The sequence below is a fragment of the Nannobrachium achirus genome, assembly GCF_963921795.1.
Source record: "Nannobrachium achirus genome assembly, chromosome: 4".
NCBI classification, from domain to species: Eukaryota; Metazoa; Chordata; class Actinopteri; order Myctophiformes; family Myctophidae; genus Nannobrachium; species Nannobrachium achirus.
In genome coordinates, this window is record NC_137813.1 from 43,423,019 (window position 1) to 43,437,875 (window position 14,857).

The 14,857-nt window shown below is 41.2% G+C and overlaps 1 protein-coding gene across 1 annotated transcript; it reads left to right on the forward strand.

The window, feature by feature from the left end:
* Window positions 1-1,200: 1,200 nt before the first annotated feature.
* Window positions 1,201-7,257, forward strand: LOC308283671 (uncharacterized protein). The gene is made up of 9 exons (XM_080724140.1): window positions 1,201-1,683; window positions 1,836-1,903; window positions 2,046-2,100; window positions 2,206-2,279; window positions 2,654-2,714; window positions 2,890-2,972; window positions 4,403-4,602; window positions 6,182-6,346; window positions 7,171-7,257. Exons 1-7 carry the CDS (start codon window positions 1,504-1,506, stop codon window positions 4,440-4,442), a joined length of 561 nt encoding a protein of 186 aa, XP_080580266.1. The 5' UTR covers window positions 1,201-1,503; the 3' UTR covers window positions 4,443-4,602; window positions 6,182-6,346; window positions 7,171-7,257.
* The last annotated feature ends 7,600 nt before the right edge of the window (window positions 7,258-14,857 follow it).

The window sequence follows — 14,857 nt, forward strand, 5'->3', positions numbered from 1 at the left end:
TTTTTTGCTTTTTTTTTTTTTTTTTTCCTTTTTTTCTAAGTTTTTGGTCTCGAATTTTTTTCTTTGTTTGCGATTCATTTTCTGCAAGTTCAAGGTCAGGAGGCGTGTCCCAGAGCCTTCTTCATGTAACACGCCTCTCCATTGGTCTCTCGGGGTCTGACCGGGTCTGACCGGGTCTGACGGACAGGGCACTGCTGCCGTGTGCTGCAGTAGAGATGGGATTTATGGCTCTTTGAAGTGAGCCGGATCTCTGGGATCCGTTCCTTTCAAAGAGCCGTTCAAAAGACTGGCTCATTCGAGTTACTAGTTACTTTGTAGATTCTGATCATAATTACAAATAACTTCAACCCTATACATGTTTTCCCACCACTGTTTCATTAGAAAGGAACGGCTCGGCGCTCGCTACTGTGAACCGAATCATATCGTTCATTTCAAAGAGCCGTTCAAAAGACTCGATTCGTTCGCGAGCTTCCCACCTTTACAGCTAATAGAGCTATGCTAGGCTAGGCTAGCGTTGCTGCTGCTGCTTGGACCCCACGCAGCCTCCACCGCCGCTTAATTCGACTCCAGACGAGTCCACAGTCCACTCTCCACACGAGTCGATGCGTAAGTATGATTTTAGTTGGTTCGCTTTAACTTTATCACATTAAGTTGACTTTATTTCGTTAAATGATAGTTTTTACAGTTGGCCGCTGGCGCTGCATGTGCGCTGAAACACATGTGTAGCAGGTGCCGTCTTCGCCCCGTGTGTTGTTGCAAACTTTACTAAACTTATGTTGATAGAATAGTTCTTCTGGAAACCCAGTATTAGTACTGAACATAATCACGACGAAGTTCTGCTGCTGTACACTGTACAGTAAGGACCATACCATGCACTGTAATCACCATAACCAACGCAAACTACACTGTACCATAAAACACTGGTTCCCAAATGCCCCCCGGGGTCCCCCAAATGCCATTAAATGGGGGCCTAATGCATTTCAAACTGGAACCAAGTGGACCCTATCATTTTTGCTTTTCTGTTAAGCATCTGTGCTTCGTTTTCCCCCTTTAAAGCACTTTGAGCTGCATTTCATGTCATGAAAGGTGCTATAAAAATAAAGTCATTGATGATTATTATTATTAATCCATTTGTAGACTTTGTTAATGTAATTAAGCGATGTTGTTAATCGTTTTTACAATATAAGTGTGAATCCTAGAGGTACCATTTAATGGTGGTCCATACTAGCCTATTGCATGTCAAACTGGAACCAAATGGAGGCTAGCCCATTTGTACACTCAGAATTAAAATAACGTAGATTTTACAATATAAATTGTGATCCTAGAGGAAGAAATATCCTTAAAAGGGGTCCATAGACTAATGCATGTCTAACTGGGGGCCCTTGAAATGAGAACCACTGCTAGAGTCGTGAAAACCTTCTCTAATGGGGGTCGCTGGCATATCTTTTCAAATGGGGTTCCACAGTCTATTAAGTGTCAGTTTGGGGGATCTTTATTCTTGACATGAAAAGGTTTGAGAACCACTGCCCTATAAAAGTGCCTACTGACAGTCTTAACCAAAACGCTTTCGTAGCCATGCCATGTATGTATTATGGTCTTGCCTTTTCGACAATAACTTTTCCTTGTATCCATGGCAGAATGCAGAACCGACCAGGAGGCAGTGTCAGACCACCCCAGGCTTGGGTATGGATAATGTATTCATTCACACATACATCTGCTCATCATGTGTTCCTAGTGGGGCAACAGAGACTGTAACTAATCATGCATGGGTTTTATGCTCTGTGCTCTCATTGTAACAATTTTAATTAACCGTAGTGATTTGACTGTCATTCCAGTTTGACGAGCAGCCAACCCATAGCGGAGGCAACCGGCCTGTGCCTGGTCACACTCCTCCGATGCACAGGTAAAGATACGCAATGTTGCTATACGGAAAGTACTTGCTATGAATTTCATTTAATGGCTTAAGCTTTCTTAATAGCATTAGTGTTAATTAGTGTGCTGTGCAGACGTGACCCATGAAAAGTTCTCATTTTGTCTCCTTCCAGAACGCAGATGAAGCCAGGAACGACACAGCCGGGCAGAGTCAGACCACAGGCTTATGTAAGGACAGGTCATAGTTGGGCAACAGAGACAAATTATAGTTATGCGTGAGGCTGTTGCATCGTTCTAGTTTAATTAACCTATGCGACTTAATTGTCATTCCAGCTTGATGAGCCATCAACTAGTTACGGCCTAAGCGGGGCCAACCGGCCTATGCCTGGCCACACACTGATGCACAGGTAAAGATCAAGCTGTTTGTACAATGTTGCTATACAGAAGTGCATTTAATGGCTTAATGACTTTTTTTCTATTGATTACTTATGCCTTGCAGACATGGAGTTCAATTGTATTATTTGTATTTGTCACATTCTTAAGACAAAAATAAAATTGTTAGAATGAATTTCCCCCCTTTGATTCCGGATGGGGACCCGAATGTCCTAGGAATGTGACAAATACAAAAAATGCTATTGTCTCCAAGCCATGACTAAAATTTTATTTCGGGGGTGAACTACTCCTTTAAGCATTCTTAACAGCACTAGACTAGTGTTAGTGTGGGGGGGGGGGGGGGGGGGGGGGGGGCTTTACAACAACTTCTCATTTTGTCTCTGTGCAGAACGCAGATCGAGACTGGATGGCCACAGGTACCGCCGGCCAGTGTCCGACAACAGCCGCAGGTAAGGATAATGTGTTCATTCACACTGTGACTTAGGCCTGTGGTGTCCTAGGGATCATATTGTGGCAACAGAGACAAAATCTAAATCAGCGTGAGGCTGTCACTCGGCTTTATGCTCTGTGTTCTCTTGTTGACAGCATTTGTATTAACCGTTAACAACGTAACTGTCATTCCAGTTTGACAAGCAGTCACCTGCTGACATTCGGCGCCTCATGTCAACGATCAGAGCCAACCAGCCCCAGCATTCTGAGATGCAGAGGTAAGGAAATCAAACTGATTCTAGTCTTATACAATTTGCTATAAATGCATTTAATGGCCTAGTCATTATTAACCAATTTAAACCCGGAAACCCTATATAACTATAACTAAACCCTATATAACCAGTAAGACTCCCTAATCGGGAGCAAATAGGGCAAACATTTGTTTTTCCAAAATCTTCTTGATCCATGTTGATGACATGAGTGTAGACATGCTGTGTAGGGATTTTCGAGATTTTAGGGCAAAATCTGTAGGAGTTACGGCATTTTATGTGAGCTGCAGTGGAGGGGGTCCTCCACTGGGGGCGCCACCACTTTTGCATCCGTTCTAGAGCACCAGGAGTGGGTGGTCCCCAGGAATTCCCCGTGAGCAGCCCCGTTGGGGTGGTCATTTGGTCATTTTTGCACATTTGGTCATTTTTTACACCTGGGGGTCCCCCAGGGTCCTGGGGGTCCCTGGAGCTCCGGGGGTCCTTGGAGGTTGTAGTTTGGCAGGTAAGGAGTGTGTGTGCAAAATTTGGCATGGATGTTGTGGAGATATAAGCAGGGCAAAAGTGTGACTGACTGACTGACTGACTCACTGACAGACGGACAGCCGGTGGAGGTTTTGGTAGTAAATGCGACCTACGGTCGCAACTAACTATTGTCTATGGAGCTGGAGCTACTCTCTTGTTCCAAGCTAAGTCCTCCCCCATGCGGGATCTCACCATATCTGTGTAGACAACACCCTGGTGACGTCGGTTCCATATCTGTAGACAAAACCCTGGTTACATCACCTAAAGCTCTCCAATTGATCCAAAATGCCACAGCACGATTGGTCTTCAACCAACCAAAGTTTTCACTTCTCCCCCCTTCTCCGGTCCCTCCACTGGCTTCCGGTTGCTGCCCGCACAGAATACAAAACACTGATGCTGGCCTTCAAATCCTTGAAAGGTCTGACACCTCCATAACTCCAAAGCCTGATTGAACATTACAACCCCCTTAGTGCACTCAGAACAGCCAACACAGGGATACTGACAGCACCAGCACTAAAAACCGCAGGACAACGATCCACTCGTCCTAGGCTTTTCGCCCTATTGGCCCCCAAGCTGTGGAACAAACTCCCAGCTGCACTTAGAACTCCAGACTCATCCCTAAATTGTGCCATGATCTTAAGACTCACCTATTCACACTCCACCTTAGCCATCAGATTTGCCTAATATTTCTCTGCATTTGTTATATGATGATGTTGTATTACCTGCTTGTTGTCCAACTGTTTTCCTTGATTAGCCTATGATTTCTTTGCATCTGATGTATGTAGACGTATTACCTTGCTTATTGTAAGTCGCTTTGGATTAAAAGCGTTTGCTAAATGCTTAAATTGTAAATTGTGCATTATATAGCAACATATATATTTGTTATCTTTTGAATGTGTGTGTGTCTCTCTCGGCAGGAGGAAAACAGTCCTTATACATAGTTCCTCTTCAAGATGAGTTGGACCTTACGCCGCTGGCACTTGATGCACCAGAATTCGCCATATTCGCCATGATGCCAAAGGTGAAATGCAAGCATTGCTCCACTTGCATGCCGCTTCATGAGTTGGAACCGCATGATAAGGAGTGCAAAGGAGAGTCATCTCACTCAGAAACTCCGGTAAGAAAAATTCACACTTTACCCCAGGCTTGTGAGAACAAAGCTGTAAAAAGTTGACATCTGCTTCTGACTGCAATCTGTTTCTGTTCACGGATGACTCGGCTCTCCTAGTCTCAGGCAGAGATATATTGCAGGTTGAAAAGGCCCTTAGACAACATACTCTCAATTCACCAAGGTAAAACTGAATGTATCCTCTTTGGATCTAGTCAGAAACTTTGAGAACTTCATAATTAAAGTAGGTGACACTGTGATGGCAAGAAAAAAAAACATCTGCTACCTGGGTTGCATCCTGGAGGCTAACCTATCCAGTGAAAAACTGACTACCAAGGTAATCAATAAAGTCAACCAACAAATTCCTTTTTTTGCAAAGGGTTGCCCCGCTGATCAATATTAAATCTCGAAAGACCCTAGGAGGTGCTCTTATTGGGGCCCTCATTGATTACGGAGTCCTTGTCTGGTATCACGATGCCCCAGCTGCCTTAAAGTTAAAGCTCCAAACAGCTCAGAACAAACTAATTAGGGTTGTGCTTGGTCTTCCTCCTCTGGCCCACCTTACCGATCATCACCACGAAAACGTGGGATGGCTGAAAGTAGCTGACTGAGTACAGCATCTTGCAATGGGCCTGGTGTACAAGATGCACTACACCTCCAAGATACCCTGACAAACTACTTCCTAAAGGTCAAGGATGTTCACGATCACAACACCAGAGGCAGCTCCACTAATCATCAACGTAGATTTAAGACTAAACAAGGCTCTAACTCGTTCTCCTGCTATACCATCAACATGTGGAACGCCCTTCCACAAGCCTTAAAGGAAAGCAAATCCCTAGCCTCCTTCAAAATTGGTATGAAAAGTCACCTTCAGACAGCTGCTACCCGTGACTTGTAAATTGACTAAGCCCCCATGCTCCCCCCACCCCTTTTTCCTGCCTTTTTATTTGATGTTATGCTCTTTCTGCTTTTGGAATTGATGTTATCCTAGATAAAGTACTATGTTCTATCCGTCTGTCTTTCAATGTAATATGAGATACTTAAAGCAGGCAATCCTTTTTATATTAAACAACTTGAACCCTAGTGGCCATATTCTGTTAACTGTAGCCAAAAATAGCAGATCTACAAGCTCACAACGCCTTGCGCTGCGGGGCGTTATGAGCTTATAGATCGGCTATTTTCGGCAAAGAGGTTTTGTGTAGAGGGGAAAAAGGGCAAACTAAGTAGAGTAAAAGGTAAAGTTTATTAGCTAATGACAGCTCAAGTGGTAAAATATCTGAAAACACAAACTGACATGAATCCAAAATACACTGATTGTGCTGTCAAACGATGAAACTATATGGAATCTATGAAAAGGTTGTGGGGGTCCCTGCTTCATCTCTTAACCAAGGGGTCCTTGGCCTGAAAACATTGTAGACCCATGACTTAAAGAGTGGTTCCTGTGGAAATGAGCCGTAGAGCTTTCTAGGATCTCCTTTTGGTTGACCTTGTACTTGTACCAGTGTACCAGCAAACACATTCTTCAATCAACCAACCAGTTCTTAACCGACATTAACAAATCTACACTTAACATTTACTGTTCACTCAGGATGAGGAGGAGGATGAAAATGAGGTGGTTTGCATGCAAGAGTCCAGACCATGTACCCCTGTAGAGTCACCTGCTGCTCAAGGACCTTGTGTTGGGGAACCGGGGACCAGACCAAGTGCTGCTGAAGGTGTACCAGGGCCCAGTGGGCAACAGCTCCTTGCACAGGTACATTAAAAACACATTCCTTTATTTTTATCAACCATGTTGTCAGTCTGTTAGTAGAACGTTTCAATGTACAGTGTGTTAAAATGCACGTATATACATATATTATGTGTAAACAATGATGTCAATGTCCTGATGTTCATACATTTAGTTAACACTAGACAGTAGGGCCACATTCACACAGCCATGATTTACCGCGATTAAAGCGAAACCTGAAGCGTATTGTCAGACAGACACAGAGTCGTTGTCCACAGCACATAAATATATGTTCTCCTTTGCATGTGGCTTTACATATTCATATTTTGCAAATAGAAACTCTGTGATAAACAGATATCTTTCGATTCCTGAAACGTATGAATCCTAATCCCAATGCAGCAACACAATACCCAAGCAGCCTTTTTTTCATCAGAATTCCCCACAAAGAAAAACAAATGATTCTATCTACTATCTATCTCTATTAAAATACAAGAAGCATGCCACAATGGAGTATACTCCTACACTAATAGGGGTAGGCATATACGTGAGAAAATTAATGACAAATTATTGCTGCCTACTGTACTGTGTATGCATACGCGTGTGCGTGCTGTGCAAAATTTGGAACAGTAGGGCTCACGTGAAACTATACGGTGTGTGCCAGATAGTGATCTGTAACCGTTCTGTGTTGTCTGGCACAGTAATTTGTATTTGTACTATTGGTACAATTGGTCTTGTCGAGCAGATACATTGTAGTATTTATTGGCATTAACCAAATTGTTTTTATTTTAAGGTTTGAAACTTGTTCTTTTAGAAGATGATTCTGAACTCTCTTCCTTCTCATCCTTTCTAAGATGCAGAAGACGTGCCTGCAGGAGATGGAGATACATGCTGAGATCCTGGAGTTGGCTGGAAACGCTGCCTGTGACAACAAGAAGACCTGTATCATCCCCTGTCACCTCCAGCTGCCTGTTGGAACGACAAGGATCTCAAGCAGCTGGGTGGAATGACCATCGCTCAGGGTGGTGTGCTGCCCAACATCCAGGCTGTTCTTCTCTCCAAGAAGACGAGAAATCCACCAAGAAATAAATCCTGTACCTAGAAATAAATGCCTCTGTGTCCTTGTTGTCAGCTTTCCCTGATGAATAATAATATTCTTGTTGACACAACTTGACAGACACCACATGTTTATTCTCCAGTTGTAATCTACTATTTTTGCTATTACTCATAATTGTCACTTTGGGGTTCTGTTTTTATATTGATATTTATGTTTAACTTTATATTGTATTAGTACGGCAGCCACTGATGTGACAATACCTCTATTACAAAATAGACTACTGGAAATGTCTTGGACCCAGAAACGTTTTCTATACATAGGCGTATTTTGAGAAAATGGGCCTGTTGTGGAATTCTGGATCAATCAGTAATCGATAAGGCAAGTAGGAGACCAGACAATATTCTATGTGGTGATGGTTATGCTTTTTGTACATGATATCATGGGGAGAAGTACAATAACACATGTCAGTGGTACGGTAGTTCTGCCAAGAGAACAGGGGAGAGATCATAGTTCTACTGTTACTGTAGCTGCTTCCATGGACTGGCTGAACCATATAACAAGATAAGCTGTTCCAAAACAATAGCTATGAGGCATATTGGAGACAACTAGGCAACCTACTGTACCAAATATAATGTATTGTAGAAGTATTATAATTGAAGGTAAATATAGAGGTTAGATATAAGCAGCGATATTATTGCTTCTGCAGGCCCCTGGCACCACCATGCAAAAGGATTCCCCTGAAGCATTAGTTCTCAAAGTGGCTTCTGGGGACACCCAGGTGTCCTTGTGGGAGTTCCAGCAGGTCCCCAGCTAAATGATAGTTAGGAACCAAATGGATCCTTATGGGTCTGTAACTCGGAGTGTACTGCTTCTACAATATAAATCTGGGTCTCTGGGGATAGAATGCCATTAAATGGGGTCCATAGCCTAATGCATGTAAAATGGGGGTCATTGAAATTAAAATGGTTGGAAATCAGACAAATCTTCTCTTACGGGGGTCACTGGCATATTTTTTCAAATGGGGGTCTGTGGGCTAAGACTTATTTATACAAAGTCAAAATACAATGAAATACTTCCTCAGCATTATACACACAAAAACATGGTCATAGAGGTCACCTTAGCTGGAAGATCATTTGTCACTTCTACCTCCTAATATTAAAATATTCAAAACATGCCACTGTCATTAAAACTTAATTTAAGGTTTTGAAATACCTGCTAGATGGTCATAGGAATTATAGATATGCATGTATTTTGAGATAATCATGCATTATAATGTAGCATACCCTACATATAAAGTGATCTTATTCTGAAAATTGTTCCAAAGCCAGCAACGGTCAGCAGTTCAATTGTTATCAAGGCATTGAATGTCTTAAAACCACAAAAAGTATACCCAACGCATACCACACTTGGTTCTGTTCAAAGTGTATTTGCCATGAAGTGGCTAATTATGCTTATCATGCTCAACTCTTAACACAGTGGAATCTATTTTGGTAATAGAGGTATGGTCACACGCCATCCTACTGTACAGGGCATTGTGCCCCTCAAACCAATGGCAAGACCTGAGGCCACAGTGGCCTTAATGCCCCAGCTGACTGTAGCACTTCCTCTTTCTTGTCAAGTACAGTAGACACCAGTGTCTCCTTCTTGTCATGTAGACATGTAGAGTCTTTTGTTGAGATTCTGAAATCTTAACACATGGATCAGATTGTAAATACCACCATTTATCTATTTCACTGCAGATTACAGTAGGTTATCATTCCTAACCCTTAAATTCAACAAATTATTTCAAACAACTGGCCTTCTTGCCCTGGCATTGGCCTTTGTGCCCTAAAAAACAAACAAAAAAACACCAAAGGCCAAGTGACCTTGCCTCTAAAATGAGCAATTCCAGGCCTACTACTCTATAATATATATATTAAGATAGCCCAATGCTGACAATTGACCTGGACCAATAAAACAAAGTATAGAACACATTTCCCACTTTTCATTTGTGATTATCCTCAGACCTGCATTCATAACATTCAGCCATAACTAAAACACTTTTCAAGATACATGCAGTTTCTTAGTAATAGGTTTGACTTGTTACAGAGTGAGTCAATGAAGAAGCTGTATGCTTTCAAATAATGTATTGGATACAGTACACTTAATAACATAGCATGTATTGCAGAGAAAACTGCTCTGAATAGAATTCACAACCATTACATGTGGTCAGTGTCAAATGATCAATAGGGACAATAAACTGAGCACAGACCTGCCAACCCTGGGAAATTTTTTTGAGTACTCATGCGCGGGCACGAAGTGCCCGCGTGGCGCCCGCAGCGCCCGCGCAGCCGAATTTTTGTTGTTTTCCCGCACAAAACAGCGTATATTTTGGGGGGTTCCATGCACCTTTTTGGGTGGGACCTTTACAGTTATGTTAACAAAATTTCACACCAGAAATGTAGCACATTGCATGTCTTGACTTACACTAATAGGAGGAGGCAAGATGTTAGAACAACCTTTTAAATAAAAATGCCATTTGGTCAGGAGAAAAAGTAGGCTAGTATTACCAGGCAATACAGTAATGTTGCTTTGGCAATATTGTTGACAAATCTTTAATAAAATATACTAACTGCACTTGCTCAGAGTTAGTTAACAATAGACTAGCAAAACAGTCTCACCAGTGACTTAATGAATGAACATACATCAACATAATCATGTTATTCAAATAGCAAAATAGCTTTACATTGTCAGGTAGGCTATTTACCTTTAAATATTTACCTGTGTCTTTGTTAAACATTGTTCATTGAGCAGCCTAAATAAAACCACCTTTCTGTGCATGATTTGCATTAAGTTGAAAGTATTCAACTCATGTAGGTTTCTATTCCATCCATTAATTGATATATAGGCCTACATTGTGTATAGATCACATACAGCCTAGTCTGTATATTCATTCATATAGGCTGTAGGCTACTCATTGTTGATACTGATAGACCATTAATGTCATTCATATATTCACAGGTGATAAATGTGTTCACTGTTAATGTTTTTGACAATACACATAGGCCTAATTCATTCATTCATTCATTCATTCATACTCGATGGGTCACACGTTTTGACATTTTCCGACTGGTTGCTCGCTGCAAAACCGTCGTATGACGAAGTATAACTCCAGGCGGACCGGAGCAGCTCGTTGTTTCGTTTCACCAGCGTCGCCAGATAGGGTTAGGTTAGGCATAGTACAAGATTTCACCAATTCTCACCATCGTGGCTGCTATGACATGTGAATTCACCTCAGAGGAGGGTTTTAAAAGTTTATTACCTGTTAGACTCGTTGGCAGCACTACAGGGCGAACAGTCGCTGTGCATCGACTCGCGCAACACCACGGCCCTTCTCCGTATCATCTTCTTTATACATTAATCTGATTAATATCGCCGTTATGTATCCGATCGATAACTCGTCTGCGTCGCTGTGAGATGCGTGCATGCTGAACTAAACCAAAACCTTCTTCTATAACTCTATTACCAAAACAATCATTCTTCTTCTGTCGATAAAACGAGCATCGCTTCCGTTCTAGTGCTCCCCAGCGCCATGCGCCCCATTCACACACCATTCATGTGGTGCCTGGGAGGAACTACACGGCATGGAGCAAAAATGTTTGCCTCACTTTACCATCACCCGATAATGCGTAGCCGTTAGAGGAGTTTGCGTACCTGCGTACAGAGACTAAAAATGCGTGCTTACTACGCAAAATGCGTATGGGTTGGCAGGTCTGTGAGCACTAAGCCATGCAATCTAACAATAGCCTACATCTTTTGAAGTATATAATTGGTATGAACATGACGGGCTGCATAGACATGCCGCAGGGACATGCTTAAGAAAAGTCAGCTTGTATAAAATGTATGTACTGTATATTGTATAGATGGGAATAGAATCAACCTTTTAAATTGAGAGGGTAGGTGGCTCTTAAAAGAGCCTTTGTGGGGTTTGTATGAAGTATGAAGCAGATGTATTTCTTGGCGGCTTTCTCAGAACCGCCTGGATGTTGGGCAGCAATGGTCAATCCACCCAGGAGCTGCAACAGGCAGCTGCATGGAGGTGACGGGGGATGATACAGGTCTTCTTGTTGTCACAGGCAGCGTTTCCAGTCAACTCCAGGATCTCAGCATGTATGGGCATAGTTGCCTTTACGCAGCAGCCTGTGGACACATTGTAATTTAACAGTAAAGTGTTTTTGATTGATTTATTTTATTAGACAAAAATGGAGAACAGTATAAGTATAGTCAATACATTTGAAATGTAGTACAGTACAAGTACAGTTAAAGTTAAACACCCTGCCTAAAAGGAACATCTCAAATAAAACCCTTTACAGTCTTTTTTTTTTTACGTTGAAAGCCCTCAGTATTTAATTCATGGACATTCATGGAGCATATTGAAGCATAATTAATTACAAGAAAAATACAGTATGTTCAGTTAATGAGTCAACATACACCAAATCTCTTTTCCAATAATAGTGGATCTACAAGCTCACTATGTGTTACGGGCTTGTAGATCTGCTATTTTTGGCAAAGTGATTTGGTGTTTAGGGGAAAAGAGCAGACAAGTACAGGTCCAACACTATAATGTGTAACTAAACAAATATAAAATGCAATTAAAATCAGTGATGACAGTGCAGACAAACACGTCATCTATGAATAGTTTAATTTGCAACACAACTGTATAATTTATACTACTTGGGGTCATTGCTTCATCTCTGAGCCAAGGGGGTCCGGACCTGGCTTGAACCCTTGGTAATGCATGCAACAAGTCTGGCCATTGTGGCGCTTGCCTTTAATAAAGCGTGTGCGTCATAACCATGTTATGTATGTTGCATCACATGTATAACTGTGTCTACGCTGTGTACATTATGAGAGCGGACCAGACTAGACTTTAAAATCGTCATGTACCTTTTTCTATGCAAACTTCTAATGTCTTCAATCAATCAAACAATGCCTAGGGTCGGAGACTCGGAGTAATGAGAGAGTATGAGATCTCGCACTTATGGGCAGTCCCCCTAAATGTTCATGGCCTAAAACTGTACACATGTACCAAGTTTTATGTATTACGTTTTAAGGAATAACGAGCGATGCCACCAGAGCGTTAGCTATGCTACTTAGCTACAAGCTAACGCTAACCATGTAAACAACAGAAGGAGGCGGCGGCGCGCAAACATATTCATTAAAAACATATATACTGTACGCTGGCCCCGTCTCCTACGGTAGGAATACTCGCATACTGTACCTGGAAAATCATGGCTACTTTTCCGACGCACACAAGTCCTCCTCCAACACTGTACGTCGCTTAGCCTAGTAGCAACCAGGTGGACTCCTTGAGAAGAGAGTGAACACTGCAGCACACGGCAGTGCCGCCTGATTATGGATCCCACTGGGAAAGATGGATGGAAACGGCACGTCAGACCCCAAGTGACCAATGGAGAGGCGTGTTACAGGCTCTGGGACACGCCTCCCGACCTTGAACTTGCACTTGCTTGAAAACAAATCGCAAACAAAGAAAAAAAAATCGAGACCAAAAACTTAGAAAAAAAAGTCAAAAAAAAAAAAAAAAGCAAAAAATAACTTTATTTCACAAACTGGAAAAACACATTCAAATAATTTGTTTTAGCACACAAAAGTTTTGCTTGATTTATTTTTAAATATGTTTGCTTAGTTTTAAAAGTTTTGTTCTCAAGTTTTTTTCTTCATTATTATTATTATTTTGCTTGCAAATATTGAGTTTAAAAGTTTTGTTCTCGATTTCTTTTTTCTTTATTAGTATTATAATTATAATTTTGCTTGCAATTATATATTTTTTGATTGCTGTTTGAATTTCTTTGCTTGGACTTTTATTTTTTTTGCTTGTGGTTACATTTCTTTTGCTCTGTTTTTATTTTTTTTATCTCTGTACTTTTTATTTTGCTTGGATAAAAGTTTTTTGCTCTGTTTTTATTTTTTCTCTCTCGATTTTTATTTGTTTGCTTTTGACATAAAGCTTTTTGCTCTGTTTTTATTTTTTCTCTCTCGATTTTATTTTTTTTGATTGAGTATTAATGAGACAAAAAACACTCCATAAGCCAGGAGTCCTTTGACTTTGCCTTTGGTGAGCTATGCAAAAGATCACTGTAAATGATTAAAGAGAGGAAGTTATTTAATATTCCATAATGTTATGAAGGTCAAACTCTTAGTCACAACAGAAGGAGGGAGACTGGAAGAATCCTTTGTACATAAGGAGGGAGACTGGAAGAATCCTTTGTACATATAGTTATTAAGCTCCTTGTATTTTGATCATACCTTTCATGACTTAAAAGTATGCAGTTTTCTGAAGGTTATTTCCGTCCAGCCTATACAGTAGCTATAGGCTGTATAGTAAAGTACAGTATGTACTACACAGTAATTTCCTTCAATCCTAATCTTTATTGTTTAATTGTTCAGCTCTGTGCCTTGGTCATGGTCACTGTGGATAGTCTGTCTCTAACCTCAATGTCTTTTAACCACATGAATACCCAGTGTCCATATTTTGAAGTGAACATTCAGTGAATTCTGCATTGCAACGCTATGAGTTGACAGTTTGTAGATTTGCTGTTTTTTAGCAAAGAGATTCAGTGTACTGTGTAGGGATTAGGGGTGTAACGATACATTTTAACAGCGATACGATACGCATCACGATACATGGTTGACGATACGATACATGGACGATATTGGTTCATTCATGGCGATACGATACGATTCGATTCAATGATTTAAAATTCGATTCAATGATTTTAAATCGATGTAGTAACTATTTAGCAAAGAAATTAATTCTGTGTAAAACATGTGAAAAATCTATTATTATGGAAGTAAACGCTGTGATTATCTAGCAAATACATGGACATTATATTTCAACACATCATTTCAAACCCACCTTGACATGAACACAGAGATTACACAAATGTATCAATAGACCAAGAGTAGCTATATGGAATGGAAAGGTAATTAGACCCCCCTTTTTCATTTTCCCTCTTAAAGCTATACTGTGTAAGTTGCTCAACTAGTGGTCAGTAGCAGTAGAGCAAACCGCGGTCGCGTCTGCTTTTTTCGGCCGTTTTTCGCCGCGGACCAGGCTTTCAGACCACCGCGTCCGCCTCGCCGAGACGCATCCATCGAGGTCTTTCGTGTCCCTCTACGAGCCTCGGTTGGGGGGTTACATGCTAAACTCCTAGACCAGTGTAAACACTGCAGTGTACTTCCTGAAGAGCTCGGCAGTGTATGATCTGGGCTTTGATTGGCCGGTAGGGAGACACGTGTACAGAATGATGCATATGACGTAATTTTGCCGGAAAAACAGCCCTGGTCATGGCCACCAGGGCTCAGTAGAACACATATAAAGAAAAGGCTTTGGGAGCTGAAATTAACAGAGTGGGGGTTCTAAAACTTTAGCGATTTAATAGTTAGGACAATTTTAAGATATGTTTTATAAAAAAAGTTACATA

Excerpts from the sequence above, each read along its gene's own strand:
- LOC308283671 (XM_080724140.1), top strand. The coding sequence starts at position 1,504 with ATGAAAAGGTTTGAGAACCACTGCCCTATAAAAGTGCCTACTGACAGT. Across the intron at positions 2,101-2,205 it reads GAGTCAGACCACAGGCTTAT|CTTGATGAGCCATCAACTAG; the intron begins GTAAGGACAGGT and ends TTGTCATTCCAG. Across the intron at positions 2,715-2,889 it reads GTGTCCGACAACAGCCGCAG|TTTGACAAGCAGTCACCTGC; the intron begins GTAAGGATAATG and ends CTGTCATTCCAG.